The 13,414-nt window shown below is 55.8% G+C and overlaps 1 protein-coding gene across 1 annotated transcript; it reads left to right on the top strand.

Annotated features, from left to right (window-relative positions):
- Positions 1-992: 992 nt before the first annotated feature.
- On the top strand, positions 993-12,296 carry CAMKV (CaM kinase like vesicle associated). Its single transcript, XM_047096408.1, has 11 exons — positions 993-1,078; positions 8,575-8,683; positions 8,794-8,925; positions 9,106-9,180; positions 9,394-9,532; positions 9,668-9,788; positions 9,945-10,020; positions 10,107-10,243; positions 10,404-10,482; positions 10,717-10,804; positions 11,103-12,296. Exons 2-11 carry the CDS (start codon positions 8,589-8,591, stop codon positions 11,682-11,684), a joined length of 1,524 nt encoding a protein of 507 aa, XP_046952364.1. The 5' UTR covers positions 993-1,078; positions 8,575-8,588; the 3' UTR covers positions 11,685-12,296.
- The last annotated feature ends 1,118 nt before the right edge of the window (positions 12,297-13,414 follow it).

Raw genomic sequence — 13,414 nt, 5'->3', positions numbered from 1 at the left:
GGCCTCAGGATGGTTCTCAGTGCTTGTGAGGGGGAAGGGGCAAGCATTGGGTCTATGTGCCTCCCTGACAAAGGACAAAGAAATGGCCAAGGACTTCCTTCAAATCTTCTTCCAGGCAGTTCTTAGCCTCTTCCCATCAGAGGACGGGACTGGTGGGACCCCTTGGTGCAATAGTTCTCCTGTATCCCCACATCCCAGCCTAGGCTGCTGGTGGTGATGCTGCTCATGAAGTGTTTGAGGGTGATTAAACTGGAAAGCACAATCCATACCATGTCATAGGTGACTTTTATAGGCTGGGAAATTCAGTGCTGCACAAGGAGGGGGGCCAGCCTTGTGGGCTGGGCTAGCCACCCTGGCTGGGACTTCGGAATGAGAAAGGCTGAATTGGGGTGGGGTGGGGGAATAGGAGGTTCTGCCACCATGGTCTGGAGCCCTCACTGACCACTTGCCCACATACTCAACCATGTGCTTACTATTCTTAGCTAGAGGATGCCAATCTGTAATGCAGCTTGCCCTAGCAACTGCACACTTTGTTCTTGTAAGTAGGTTCCACCCTTTGGGTCAGGTTTTGGGAGCTAGGCAGAGTGCTGGTCCCCTGGGGACTACTACCTGCCAAGAGATTCCTGTGCAGCTCCAGGACTCTGGCTTTCCCCACACCTCCTACTCCCCACTCCCTGCCATGTGTATAAGAAGGCCCCTCTGGCCCCTGTTGCCCAGTCAGTCCCAGGGCCTAAGGGAGTCTTTGAGAGCCAGGCCGGCGCCAGGCTGGCCAGTGCTCAACAACTCTTTACCGCTGGTCGTCCGCCCCCCTTCGAGTGGGTTTCTGGCCTCAAGCTCCTCAAGGGCCCGGGCGGAGCCGGTTGAGGGAGGCCCCGCCCCCAGCCCGCCCCCGGCCCGGGGTGCGAATCCGGTGCCGGCGAGCGGCGGGAGATGCTGGAGGTTTGCGAGCCCAAGCGGCTGCAGCTGGCGCCGCGTCTGCCCCGCGTGCCCGGAGCGGATTCTGCCCGCCGCCCCCGGAACCCTCGGCGCCCCACTGAACCCGAGATCGCTTCCTCCGTGTGACCGACCGGCGCTGCAGGTGCGGGGCGGGCCGCGAGGGGGGGCGCCCCCTGAACGCACGTTGTGGGGGTCTTGGGGGATTGGGTCTCTGGCTCAAGATTCGGGTCGCTCAGTGCGCGGGGGCTCCGCGAGGGCTTGGGGTCTCAGTGGGGGCAGAGCACGAGGGTTCTGGAGATCCGGGGGTCGGAGAGCGGGGTTGGGCTTAAAGTTCCCCGTCACCTCTCACGGCTCGGGGGTCCCAGGGGAAGCCTCTGAGACTCAAGTCAGGCGAATCTTTCTCCCCCCGACCCCCCTCCGCCCCTCTCGCCCCCCCCCCCCCTCCGTCTTGCTGGGCTCCTAATTGTGAAAACCTTAACCCTCCAAGGTTCGTGGTGCCCCTTGGGGGTAGGGGCCGAGGGCTAAGCCGACCCTCCTGACTCCCAGAGCCGCCTTCAACCCCTCCCAACTGCCCCCGGGTCCCCTTCCTCCAGCTAGGCAGTCACTAATTTCCATGACAACGGAGAGTTCTTTATAGGCGACAACCTGAAGGGGGCTGGGCGGGGCTGCCGCGAGGTGGGGGAGGAGGCCCCAAGCCCCTGGGGGCCCGCAGCCCCCTAGCCAAGATTCAGCTTCCAAGCCTTAATGTGGGGGCCAGTTGGGGGTTCAGGGCACCGACCCAGCGCTGCGCGGTGGGGGTAGGGGACGCACATGTTTCTGCTGGGAGGTGCGGGGCTTGGTGCTCACACGTGTGCCTCCCGCATGTGTGTTGCTGTGCCAGCGGGGGCGAGTCAGCAGCGCTGGGGAAGGGGGTCAGGGTGGCGCCACGTTGGGGAGCAGGGTCCCTGGCTGGTGTGTGTGTGGGGGGGGGGGGCAGTGGACAATGAACAAATGAATTTCTGCCTTACCCAGCTTGTAGTGTCTGTCAGAGACCCTAGGCTCTCCCAGCCCCCCATAGCTGTGCCAAACTGCTTTTGTCCGCACCCCGTAGACAGAGCCTGCTCCACCAGGTTCCCTTCTGGAGAGCAGGGCCCTCTATCCTTCACCAAAAGCTTAGTCTGCAGCAATCCAGCCCCTGTCCTGCTGCCCCCCTCCAAGGCCCAGACTCTGAGCCCCCCAGGACCACCTAGAGAGACCTGATTCTCCCCCTCCCCCCACTCCACACCTCCTCAGTTGAATTTTAGCCACCTGATGGACCCCAGTTTTCTCCACTGGGAAATTGGTGTCTCTCCTCCCCTCAGTGTCAGGCTGGGCTCAGGGTGCGGCAGAGGTCTCTGCCCTTCTTTCATAGCATTTGGTGTGAACCCCCAGGTGCCAAAGGCTGCCTTCCCCATATCTGCTGCTGGCCCTCCTCTCCAGCCCATGTCCTGGCCACCATTCCTTGCCCTGGAAGAAGGCCACAGACTTCATGATCTCCATCTAGGGAAACTGAGGCAGGGGGTTGGTGCTGTGCAGTTGTTATCCTGTTTCTGGGTTGTTTAGGGTGCTGTTTCTGGCCCCCCTGACGGGATCCACTGTTGGAAAGTGGGATGGCTGCAGCAGGGAATTAGGCTGAACTGCAAGAGGGGCCCTGGGGACCCAAGGCCTGGGGAGGATGGCAGGTAAAGGGGGCGTGGCTAGTCTAGGCTGGGCTGGGCCAGTTGAGAGAAGGGGCTACAAAGGGAAGCAGCCAGGTCTCTAAGCTTCATTCCAGCCCCCTTCTCCAGGCATGCACCCTCCACCTGATGGACCTGCCTTACCTAAGCTGCCTAATGATTGGGAGAGGGGCTATGGAATTGTTCGGAGGGGACTGCAACAGCTGGCCTCTTCCCCCAGGCGTGGTTGTGCTTCCCACACCAAGTTCAGTGCATTTCTGAGGGATACAGGAGGGTTCAGTGTCAAAGGTCCAGGCACCATGGGCAGCTCATAGCCCAGGTGTTCAGAGCATATGGCTGTGGAGGCCTTAAGGCTCTGCTGGGTGCCCATAGACCCCTTTAGAACCCCTACCCACCTTTCTTGCCTGTGTCATTGTGCCTGTGTCCTTTTTATTGTCACCCTTCCATCACTTTTTGCCATTGTCCCTCACTGTTCCTGCCCCCCTCTCTCTTTTCTAAAGTCTCTCAATTCCCCCTCCTCCCCTTCCTTGATGGGGCCAGGTGCCAGAACCCATGGGGAAGGAGTTGGGCCAAAATCTCAAGGAATTCTTAGAAAAGGGGTTGGCCAACACCTCTCCCCTTCCCCTTCCCTTTGTTTCAAAACTTCCATCACCATAGCAATCCTTTACTCTGGGGCCTTCCCCTGCATTTCCCTCCTCCACCCACAGGGCAGCAGGGCCGCCAGTGGATTTTCCTTCAGGGGTTCAAAGACTGGGACCCCAGGTGCCTGGGAGGGTCCAGTTGGTTCTTAGCCCTGTCATGCCAAGTTCAAGGCTGAACTTTCTGGAGGCACCACTGGACTATATGCCCACTGCTGAGGCTGGAGAGGCCCCCTGTCCTTACTCCGTCATTAGACGGGAGAGTCAGCAGCAGGAACTATGGACCGTGGTTTAGCTGGAGCCTGAGGCCCAGCCACAGCGGCGCCCTGCCCATGTCCCTGAAGCAGCTGGACAGTGGGCTAGAAGATTGGCTGTGCCTTCTGACACCAGACCCTGAGGATGAAGTCTCCATTTCCCCTGGTCCTTCTAGTGAGACCTCAGCTGTGAGAGCCAGGCAAGGCTTGGGCCTAGGCATGTCCTTTGCAGCAGGAAATGCAGCCCCAGTCCCTGAGAGAGGAGAGTAGGGGAGGGGAGGGGGTACCTGAAGGCTGGTGTTCACAGCTGCCACTAAATCGGGAGGTGTTGCCCACAGTTGTTGGGAGGTAACAGGAGGCCTCTTGGGCCCCTCCTGGCCTCCCAAGATTTACTGCAAGCTCTGGAACTCTACATGGGAGAGGTCCAGGGCAGCGGGAAACTTGTTTATTGCTGTGAAAGGTGGGGCCTGAACCAGGCTGACCCCAGTGGAGGAGGGAACAAGACTCCAATGCAGGACCACAGGACCTCTGGAGCCAGACTTGCTTAAGGCTGCAGCAGGGCCCCTATGGGACCCTTTATTACCAGGGCACCAACAGGCAGAGTCTCCCTCAGGTTTGCCTGAGGCTCGATTGCCCAAGCCCAGGGGTCAGACCTGAGGAGCAGGCAGTAACTGGGAGTGCTTGGCCATCAGGCATCCTTAGAGTCAGCTGGAGGGCACTGGCAGTGCCAGGCTCCGCGCTTCCCCTGAGCTCCCTTTGGACAGCCCCCTGTGCACACCGTTTCTCTGCAGGAAATGAAAAGAGCCATGTCCTAGGGAAACGGCCGTTATGGGGCTTCTGTGTCTTCCCATGTCCCAGTGTGGACCTGGGCTCTGCCCTTGTGTCAGTGGGAGGATAGTTCTCCACTGTTGGGTATTGGGTCTGGGCTGACTGGGCCGTGGGGGGTGAGAAATGCAAACCCCTTTCTGCCTGGCTTGTCACCGTTCTTGACTTGTCCCTTGACTGTTCCCCTAGCTTCAGGACCAGGGCCTCCCTTGTTGCAAGCAGGTGCCAGGGGCTTGGTGCGCACACCAGCAACCTCCCAGGCAGCAGCAGTGGGCAACAGATGGTGGGGGGGGGGGTAGAGGGGACCCCTTTTCTCCTTTCTTCGCCCTGGGGCTAGAAAGGGGGTAGAGGCAAATGGGTACAGTTTGGTGAGGGAAGCAGTAACCGACTGAGATCAGGGCACCCACGGTAGGGAGAGAGGCCCATCTGTCCCTGCCCCATTCATGAGGTTTTAGGATCTAGATCCAGGCTGATGTGACTGTGAGCAGAGGCCTGGATTTCTGTGGTGGAGGAGACCACAAGACTAACCCTGGATCCTTGCGAGCACAAGAGAATATGCATGGCTGAAAGCTGGGCCAATATCAGGGATGGGCATATACAGAATCTCCCACACCATGCAGCAGAGCAAGGAGCTGATAGGGTGGGGGAAGTGGAGGTTGTGGAAAGTATCTCAGAGAAGGGCCATTTTGAGCCTGGAACATCAGAATCATTTTAGACAATTGGTTGCACAAACAACCTTATAATGTCAGAAATCACAACAAACCAAGAAAGAGATTAAGCACCGGTCTTGACACCTAGCTCATGTGGAGGCTGCTTCACAGGGAGGCCAAGGTGGGCAGTACCCTTGTCAGTGTCCACACTTCCTGCATTGAATGGACACAGTTGAGCTGGTTAGTCACCTGTTGTTGGATTTTAGGTAGTTGCTGATTTTTTTTTACGTTATAAATAACTCTGCCGTGACAAATAGGATACTGATGGGAAGCTTTGGGGGAAGGGCATTCCTGCCACAGGGAACGGTGTAAGCAAAGCAACAGAGCTGGGACACAGGTCCCTCCCACCTCTCCTGGGGGGCCCACAGGCTGAGGTACCACCCTCCTGCCCAGTACACGGCTCTTGGATTCCAGCCCGGAAAGGGAATCACAGTGCGTTAGAGCCATTGAGGGACTGATGCAGGCCCCCTCCCCCAGATTGTTAGGGCACAGAGATGAGTGGCCGGCAGTGGTGGGTGGCTGTGCCTCTGCTCTCAGCTGCGAGTGTGGGATTCCAGCCACATGCTCCTCTCCGGCAGACGCAGGAGCAGGGCTGTGACCATGGTGGCAAAGACACACAGTCGGGGACAATCTTCAAAGCTTCTCTTGTTTGCCTCTGCAGTGCCTCACAAGATGGCTTAAGCCCTGGCTTAAATCACGCCAGTGAAATGCATTTGTGTTTCCTGAGCCCAAATAACCCATATGAGGGAAGGATGAAATTTGTTTCCTAATGCTGAGGACAAATTTGAGGGAAAACTTACGGGACTATGACCCCTGGGGAGGGAGTGGCCTCTGCCTGGGAGGAATCAAGCAAAAGCCAGGGCTAGCCATGGGACTTGTGTGGGTCCTGGCCTTTGACCCTGGCTGGCAGAGTCCCTGTGACCCAAGCGGCTTCCTCTGGGGATGGCTTCTTTCCTTCTCTACTACCGTGTAGTTGCAGTGAGTCCAGATAGGGGAGCATCTAGGTGCACAGCAGGTGCTAATCGGCATGGAGGGACGGTATGCACAGCCAGCAGCAGCAGGGTCGTTTGCAGCCTCCATGCAGAGCTTTTGCCATGGCCTCAGTATCACATTAACCATGTGTTACGGAGGTCCAGACAGTCACTAACTCCCCTCCTGAAGTTTACCTGTAGCAAGAGCTGCGAGTGCATTTTCCTTTGGGTGCTGGAGCCAGTCCACCCAGCACCGCAGGTGAGGATTGGGTTGGCAAGTTTGCAGACCCATGGGTGCCATGTCCCAGGTGCCAGAGTGCCTGGAACCCACTGTAGTCAGCTGCATGTGGTCACCTTTGTGACATCCACCCCTGGCCAGGATCTTATTCCCTGGACCTGACTGCCCAGGTCTCCTGTGGGCCCTGGCAGTGAGGCCCTGGCAGGCTTGTCTAGCTTTTCTGGACCGTTTACCCCTGCATGCCTCCCGGCAAATCCTTCTCCTCTAAGGCTCAGCCCTGCTGCTGCTTCTTCCTCAAAGCCTTTCCTCACTTCCACCCAAATGGGGTCTCTCTGAGGAAACTCTCCAAGGACTGTGCCTGAATGCAACATTTATTAAATCAATAAAGGTAATCATAGTAAAAATTCTAACAGAAAATAATACAAGATATAAATCTGCCCCTTTAACACACAATTCTTTGCCCCAAAGAGCACTCTGATTTTCTTAGCTGTCTTTCCAGAATAGAGTTTGGAGTATACACTGGAACATAAACTTTAAAAAATTTACCCAGGGGAGCCTGGGTGGCTCAGTTGGTTAAGCGTCCAACTTTGGCTGTGGCCACGATCTCATGGTCTATGAGTTTGAGTCCTGTGTCGGGTTCTGAGCTGAGAGCTCAGAGCCTGGAGCCTGCTTCAGATTCTGTCTCTCTCTCTCTCTCTCCCTCTCTCTCTCTCTCTCTCTCTCTGCCCCTCCCCCACTCATGCTCATGCTCTCTCTCTCTCAAAAAACAAATAAACATTTAAAAAATTGTTTTTAAATAAAAAATTTACCCAAATAGCAGTACCCTTGACCCAGCATTCTGTCCCTTGCTTTTCTACTTAACATATCTCAGAAACCGTCCAACAGCAGTGCATTTCCATACTTTATTCTTTGTAATAGCTACCCAGTATTCTTTTTTTTTAATTTTTTTAACATTTATTTATTTTCGAGAGACAGAGAGAGACAGAGCATGAGCAGGGGAGGGGCAGAGAGAGAGGGAGACACATATTCCGAAGTAGGCTCCAGGCTCCAAGCTGTCAGCACAGAGCCCGATGTGAGGCTCAAACTTGCAAACCACAAGATCATGACCTGAGCCAAAGTTGGACGCTTAACCAACTGAGCCACCCAGGCGCCCCTACCAAGTGTTCTTCAATATGGATGGCTATAATTTCTTTTTTGATTAAAAATTTTTTTTGTGTGTTTATTTTATTTTTGAGAGAAAGAGAAAGAGAGAGAGAGAGAGACAGAGAGAGAGAGAGACAGAGAGAGAACGAGTGGGGGAGGGGCAGAGACAGCGGGAGATACAGAATCTGAAGCAGGCTCCAGACTCTAAGCTGCAGCACAGAGCCTGATGTGGGGCTCGAACTTGCAAACCACAAGATCATGACCTGAGCCGAAGTCTGTGTTTAACCGAAAGAGCCACCCAGGCACCCCCACAGATAGCTATAATTTTTATCAACATTTTAAAATTGTGAAATATATCGAAAATCTAGAAATGTGCCCCAAACTTGTATGTACATTTTTACAAATTATTATAAAGCAAACACCTGTGAAAACCACCACTCAGGTTCAGAAATCAGCTCTCCAGAATCTCCCTGTGTCCTGACTCAATCGCAACTACTCTCTCTCTTGTGGAAGGACTCATGGTACTTATTTCCTAGCTCTTTTTGAAAACAGTTTTACCAGAATGTTTGTATCCTTAGTACAAGTTAGTTCTGCATGTTTTGAACTCTGAATCAATAGGATTATGCTGTATGTATTCTTTTGTGTCTATTTCACTCAACACTGTATTGGTGAGATTCACCATGTGGTTGGCTATAGCTATAGCTCCTTCATTTCCATTGCTGTGTAATATGAGTGTCCTGCGGCAAAAATGTATGCATTTCTGCTCAAGTCTTTGCTAACACTTGGTATCTTCAGACTTTCAGAGATGGCTATCTTCAGGGTGGGTGGTTATATTCCCCATCATCTGTGCAATAGCTGAAATTTAAAGAAATTGGTAAAAATTTTTTTTTAATGTACATAATAGAAAGTGATTCCCTGATATGTCAGTTTAATATGTTTTTCGTAAGTAGGGGCTGTTGTAGTTCAGGCAGCCAAGCTGAGTGGCAGGAGCTGTGGCCAGAAAAGCAGGGGTAGGAGGCTGACCACCCTCTAGCCCTTCCTAGTGCAGTCTCTGCCCCTTGCCTTGTCCTGAGCCATGCTGGGGTCTCCCAGAGCCAGCCTCCATACTGTGGGGAGAAGCCTCCATGTTGTGGTACAGCTGAGCCAGACTCCATCCTGTCTGCAGCTCAGAGACTGGCAATGCCGTTTGGGTGTGTGACTCTGGGCGATAAGAAGAACTATAACCAGCCGTCGGAGGTGACTGACAGATATGATTTGGGACAGGTCATCAAGACGTGAGTGCGGGGTCTTGTGGTCAAGGGTGGGTGGGCAAGGGCCTGGGAAAGGAGAGCAGAGGGCAGCCCACATTGAGGCCAGGGCTGAGTGGGGTGCTTGCTGGCTACAGTGAGGAGTTCTGTGAGATCTTCCGGGCCAAGGACAAGACGACGGGCAAGCTGCACACCTGCAAGAAGTTCCAGAAGCGGGACGGCCGCAAGGTGCGGAAGGCGGCCAAGAACGAAATAGGCATCCTCAAGATGTGAGTGTGAGGCCTCGGGGTGGGGTGGCATAGGAGGTAGCAGGGAATGGTTTCAAGGGCAGGTGACCTCAAGCAGTACCAGGCTCTGGCCAGTTAGTTTGCTGTGGCCCACGGTGGCAACCAGAGCCTCTCTTAGGGGTTTACCCAGCCCTAACTGTTGGCCCCTCTCTCCACTGCCAGGGTGAAGCATCCCAACATCCTGCAACTGGTGGATGTGTTTGTGACCCGCAAGGAGTACTTCATCTTCCTGGAGCTGTGAGTGTGGGTCTGGGGTCCCCGGATTCCTCAGTCCCCAGGGCCTTTACCTGCTCTGCCCTCTGCAACCAGGGAAAGCCCCCTTTCTGGCCCCTTGGGGTGTTGGGTCCCCGTGCCTTGCCCAGCTAGCTGCCTGGTGTAGGCAGCCTGCCCAAATACTCCTGCCCCACCCCCGATCCTGCCCACGCGGGCTCAGGGGCTGGTGTCCCTCAGGGCCACGGGGAGGGAGGTGTTTGACTGGATCCTGGACCAGGGCTACTACTCGGAGCGAGATACAAGCAATGTGGTGCGGCAGGTCCTGGAGGCCGTGGCCTACCTGCACTCACTCAAGATCGTGCACAGGAACCTCAAGGTGAGGCCAGGAGCCAGGTCTGTTGGCACCCGGCCTGGGGCTGAGGTGGGCAGCACCTTGGGGTCTTGGTCTAGCCTCTGAGGTCCTCATGGAGTCTTTCTCTGCCCACCCACATGTCATTCCTGCCCGGAGCAGCTGGAGAACCTGGTTTACTATAATCGGTTGAAGAACTCAAAGATTGTCATCAGCGACTTCCACCTGGCTAAGCTAGAGAATGGCCTCATCAAGGAGCCCTGTGGGACTCCCGAGTACCTGGGCAAGCAGGGGGTGGGGCAGGGACAGGGTGGGGGACAACCTTCAAGGAGTGGCTCTGGGTAGGGGGAAGGAAGTCTCCAACCCAGGAAGTGGGTATGAGCGGTCCCAGGCTTGGCCAGGCCTGATATTGACCACCAGACGGACACTGTGTTTGCAGCCCCAGAGGTGGTAGGCCGGCAGCGGTATGGACGCCCCGTGGACTGCTGGGCCATTGGAGTCATCATGTATATCCTGTGAGTGAATGGGTTTGTAGCCAGGCCAGGTGGGGTTCTGTGTCCATGGCCTTCTTTAGTGACCCTGCCCTTTGGCCCCCATGTAGGCTTTCAGGGAACCCACCTTTCTATGAGGAGGTGGAGGAAGATGACTATGAGAACCACGACAAGAACCTCTTCCGCAAGATCCTAGCTGGCGACTACGAGTTTGACTCTCCATACTGGGATGACATTTCCCAGGCAGGTGAGGAGGTGCCCAGTGTGTGGGTAGCGGGAGGGTTGGTATGGGGGACCTGCTCTCAGCCTTCTCTGCTGGACTCTACTCCTACCTCCCAGCCTATTCATCACCTCTAGACAGTGATATGAGGTGCCAATGCCTCACCTCTCCTTGGCTTTGTCCCCAGCCAAAGACCTGGTCACAAGGCTGATGGAGGTGGAGCAAGACCAGCGCATCACTGCAGAAGAGGCCATCTCCCATGAGTGGTGAGCAGGGCCCATGGAGGACAGAAGGAGAGGCCAGATTTCCCTTGGCCTCTGTCCTCCTCACATCTAGTAGCCCCCATCCTTGAGGCTTTGAGTAGGGGTTGGGGGTGCCCAGAGCTCAGGCCCAGCCCAGAGGCCTGCCTGGTAACTTCTGGATCTTAAGAGAAAAGGACTGGGCAGTCTCCCTGAAGGCCTATACACCCTCAGATCCAGATGCATCTGTACCCTTTCTAGGATTTCTGGCAATGCTGCTTCTGATAAGAACATCAAAGATGGTGTCTGCGCCCAGATTGAAAAGAACTTTGCCAGGGCTAAGTGGAAGGTAAGGCTTGGATGATTCCCTTTCTTGGATTGATCCCAAGTGCTCCTTCTGGCACACACAGTTTCTTGCCTATATCATATCCCTGCAGCCACACACAGGCGTTTCTTCAGCTATCAGGTGTGATTGTAGCCACTGTCACTACCTTAAGTGGGTGTGTTGAACAGCTGGGTCCCTGGCCCTCGGGTGGTCAGAGGCAGCCAGGGACGCCATAGAATGGTCTGTGTTTGGCCTTTGCGAAGGAACGGATCCAGCTTCTGTGAGCCCCACTCTGAGCCTCTCTCCACTGCCCTCCTTTCAGAAGGCTGTCCGAGTGACCACCCTCATGAAACGGCTCCGGGCACCAGAGCAGTCCAGCACAGCTACAGCCCAGTCTGCCCCAGCCACAGACACTGCCACCGCTGGGGCTGCAGGTGGGGCCACAGCTGCAAGTGGAGCTGCCCCAGCCCTTGGGGGCAGTGCCACCTCAGCCACAGTGGGTGATGCTGCTTTTGCTGCAAAGAGTGATAATACAGCCCCCGCAGACCGTAGTGCCACCCCAGCCACAGATGGCAGTGTCACCCCAGCCACTGATGGCAGTGTCACCCCAGCCACCGATGGGAGCATCACCCCAGCCACCGATGGGAGCATCACCCCAGCTACCGACAGGAGTGTTACTCCAGCCACCGACGGGAGAGCCACACCAGCTACAGAAGAGAGCATCATGCCCACCACTCAAAGCAGTGTCACACCGGCCACCAAGGCAGCTGCCACCCCTGAGCCGGCTTTGGCCCAGCCGGACAGCACAGCCCCCGGGGGCACAACAGGCCAGGCTCCACCCTCTAGTAAAGGGGAAGAGGCTGCTGGCTATGCCCAGGAGTCTCGGAGGGAGGAGACCAGCTGAGTGGGCAGTCTGGTGTGGGGCAGGGGATGGGCAGGAGGGTGGGAGAGTGGATGAGGGGCTTCTCACTGTACATAGAGTCATTGGCCTGATGCCCTTGCTCCCCCTGCCCCTGCCTCCCAGTGTGGGGCATGTCTGGGGGCCACGGGAGAGCAGTCTCATCTCCTGTGTGTATGTGCGTGAGTGGTGGGCAGGCCAGAGGCAGGACCGGCCCCAGCCCCTGCATGGATTCCTTGTGGCTTTTCTGTCTTTCGCTAGCTTCACCAGTTTCTGTTCCTTGCGGGATGCTGCTCTAGGGATACTCAGGAGGTCCCTGCTCCCTTCCCCTTCCCTTTTTGCCTCACAATTTCCCCAGGCAGGCCCTGCAGGTCCCATCCTTTCCCAGGCCCTAATCTTGGGTGGCCTTGCCCTGAGAGCTGGTCCTCCAGCGAGGCCCTGTCAGCGGTCTTAGGCTCCTGCACATGAAGGTATGTGCCTGTGGTATGTGGGCTGCTCTAAGAATGGACACAGGCTTGTATAGAGAATTCAAAAATCTAGGGCAGTATGCTTTAAGACAAGACTGGTCGCATGGTTGGGGGCACTGCTTGGTAGCTTTAGGGGTCCTCAGAAGTGAAAGAGAATGAGTGGGGGGGGGGGTAGAAGCTTCCATCTTTGTCCCTGGAAAGTTCTCACCAACACCCTTATGCTATTTCCTGCCTTCCTGGGTTCTGCAGTGGGTTGCCCTGTGCCCTGAGCTTCATGAGCCTGTAAGGGGAAGGAGGAGCAGTTGGGATGTGGCAGTGAAAACTGGAAGGCAGAGTGCAGGCCCAGCACATCATGCACCAGCCTAGCTTGGTCCTTACCCTGAGCCAAACAGGGAGGGCTGGTATCCCCTGGCTCTTTTCTGATGGAGTCCCTTAGGTTCAGTCTACAGTCCTCTCCATTGAAGGGGGCCTGCTGCATGGCAGTGTCCCATAGTCTGATTTAGGGGGTTGCCCTTCATAGGGGCAGATTTCTGCCCTCCTAATCCAACAACAAAATAGAGAGGAACCCCCTCTACGTCTGTGACCCACTTCCCCTTCTATCATGGCTGAAACAGAGGCCCAGGTGCCTCTGAGCCATGCTGAGTTGCTTTTTCTGGGATGAGGAAGTGGAATAAGGCTTCCCCATTTCCTGATCGAGGCTCCTGGCAGGTGCCCTTTGTCAGACCCCACCACAGCTTGGGCAGGCAGCCACACTGGTCCCGGCCTTTGCTCGGCACTCCAGTGTCAGTCCTGCCCTTCTCCCTGCATGCCTGTGGGTCTGCTCTGGTGTATGAAGGTTGGTAGGCTAACTGTGTGCCTGCTGAACCTGGCAAATAAATGTCACCCTGCCAAAGCCTCTGGCCATCCTCTCGCTGTTGCTTCCTCTGTCTTACTGGGGAGGGGCCCCTGGAAGGCAATGGGGAGGGAAGAGGCTGGGAGCAGGTTCACATGTATTGGTCTGTGCTCAGTGCCATGAGGATTGCTTGGGCTGAGAGTGCAGATCATCCTTTACCACTGTGTGTTCCTTGATTGTGGCGGGCCCTCCGGACTCTAGAAATACTTACGGATGGGGAGTCCTTTCCTGGGCTTGTGCCAAAGAATAACCTCTGGGCTGCTGTTCTAACAAGTCCTGTTGAACAAGAGCCCTTGTCTTGACTTAGGCATACAACTGGAGGCCACCATGGGGCAACCACCGTAGGTAGAGACCTTGCCCATGGCCAAAGTGGGCTT

This window comes from Lynx rufus, unplaced genomic scaffold (genome assembly GCF_022079265.1).
Source record: "Lynx rufus isolate CCGP_SWC_20201006 ecotype Redwood Valley unplaced genomic scaffold, mLynRuf1.p SCAF_4, whole genome shotgun sequence".
In the NCBI taxonomy this organism is placed as follows: domain Eukaryota; kingdom Metazoa; phylum Chordata; class Mammalia; order Carnivora; family Felidae; genus Lynx; species Lynx rufus.
The sequence above is the reverse complement of the archived record's forward strand: the minus strand, read 5'-3'. Positions and strand labels throughout refer to the sequence as shown.

Coding starts and splice junctions, on each gene's coding strand:
- CAMKV (XM_047096408.1), top strand. CDS start 8,589: ATGCCGTTTGGGTGTGTGACTCTGGGCGATAAGAAGAACTATAACCAG. Junction 10,021..10,106: donor GGAGTCATCATGTATATCCT/GTGAGTGAATGG, acceptor GCCCCCATGTAG/GCTTTCAGGGAACCCACCTT. Junction 10,805..11,102: donor TTGCCAGGGCTAAGTGGAAG/GTAAGGCTTGGA, acceptor CCCTCCTTTCAG/AAGGCTGTCCGAGTGACCAC.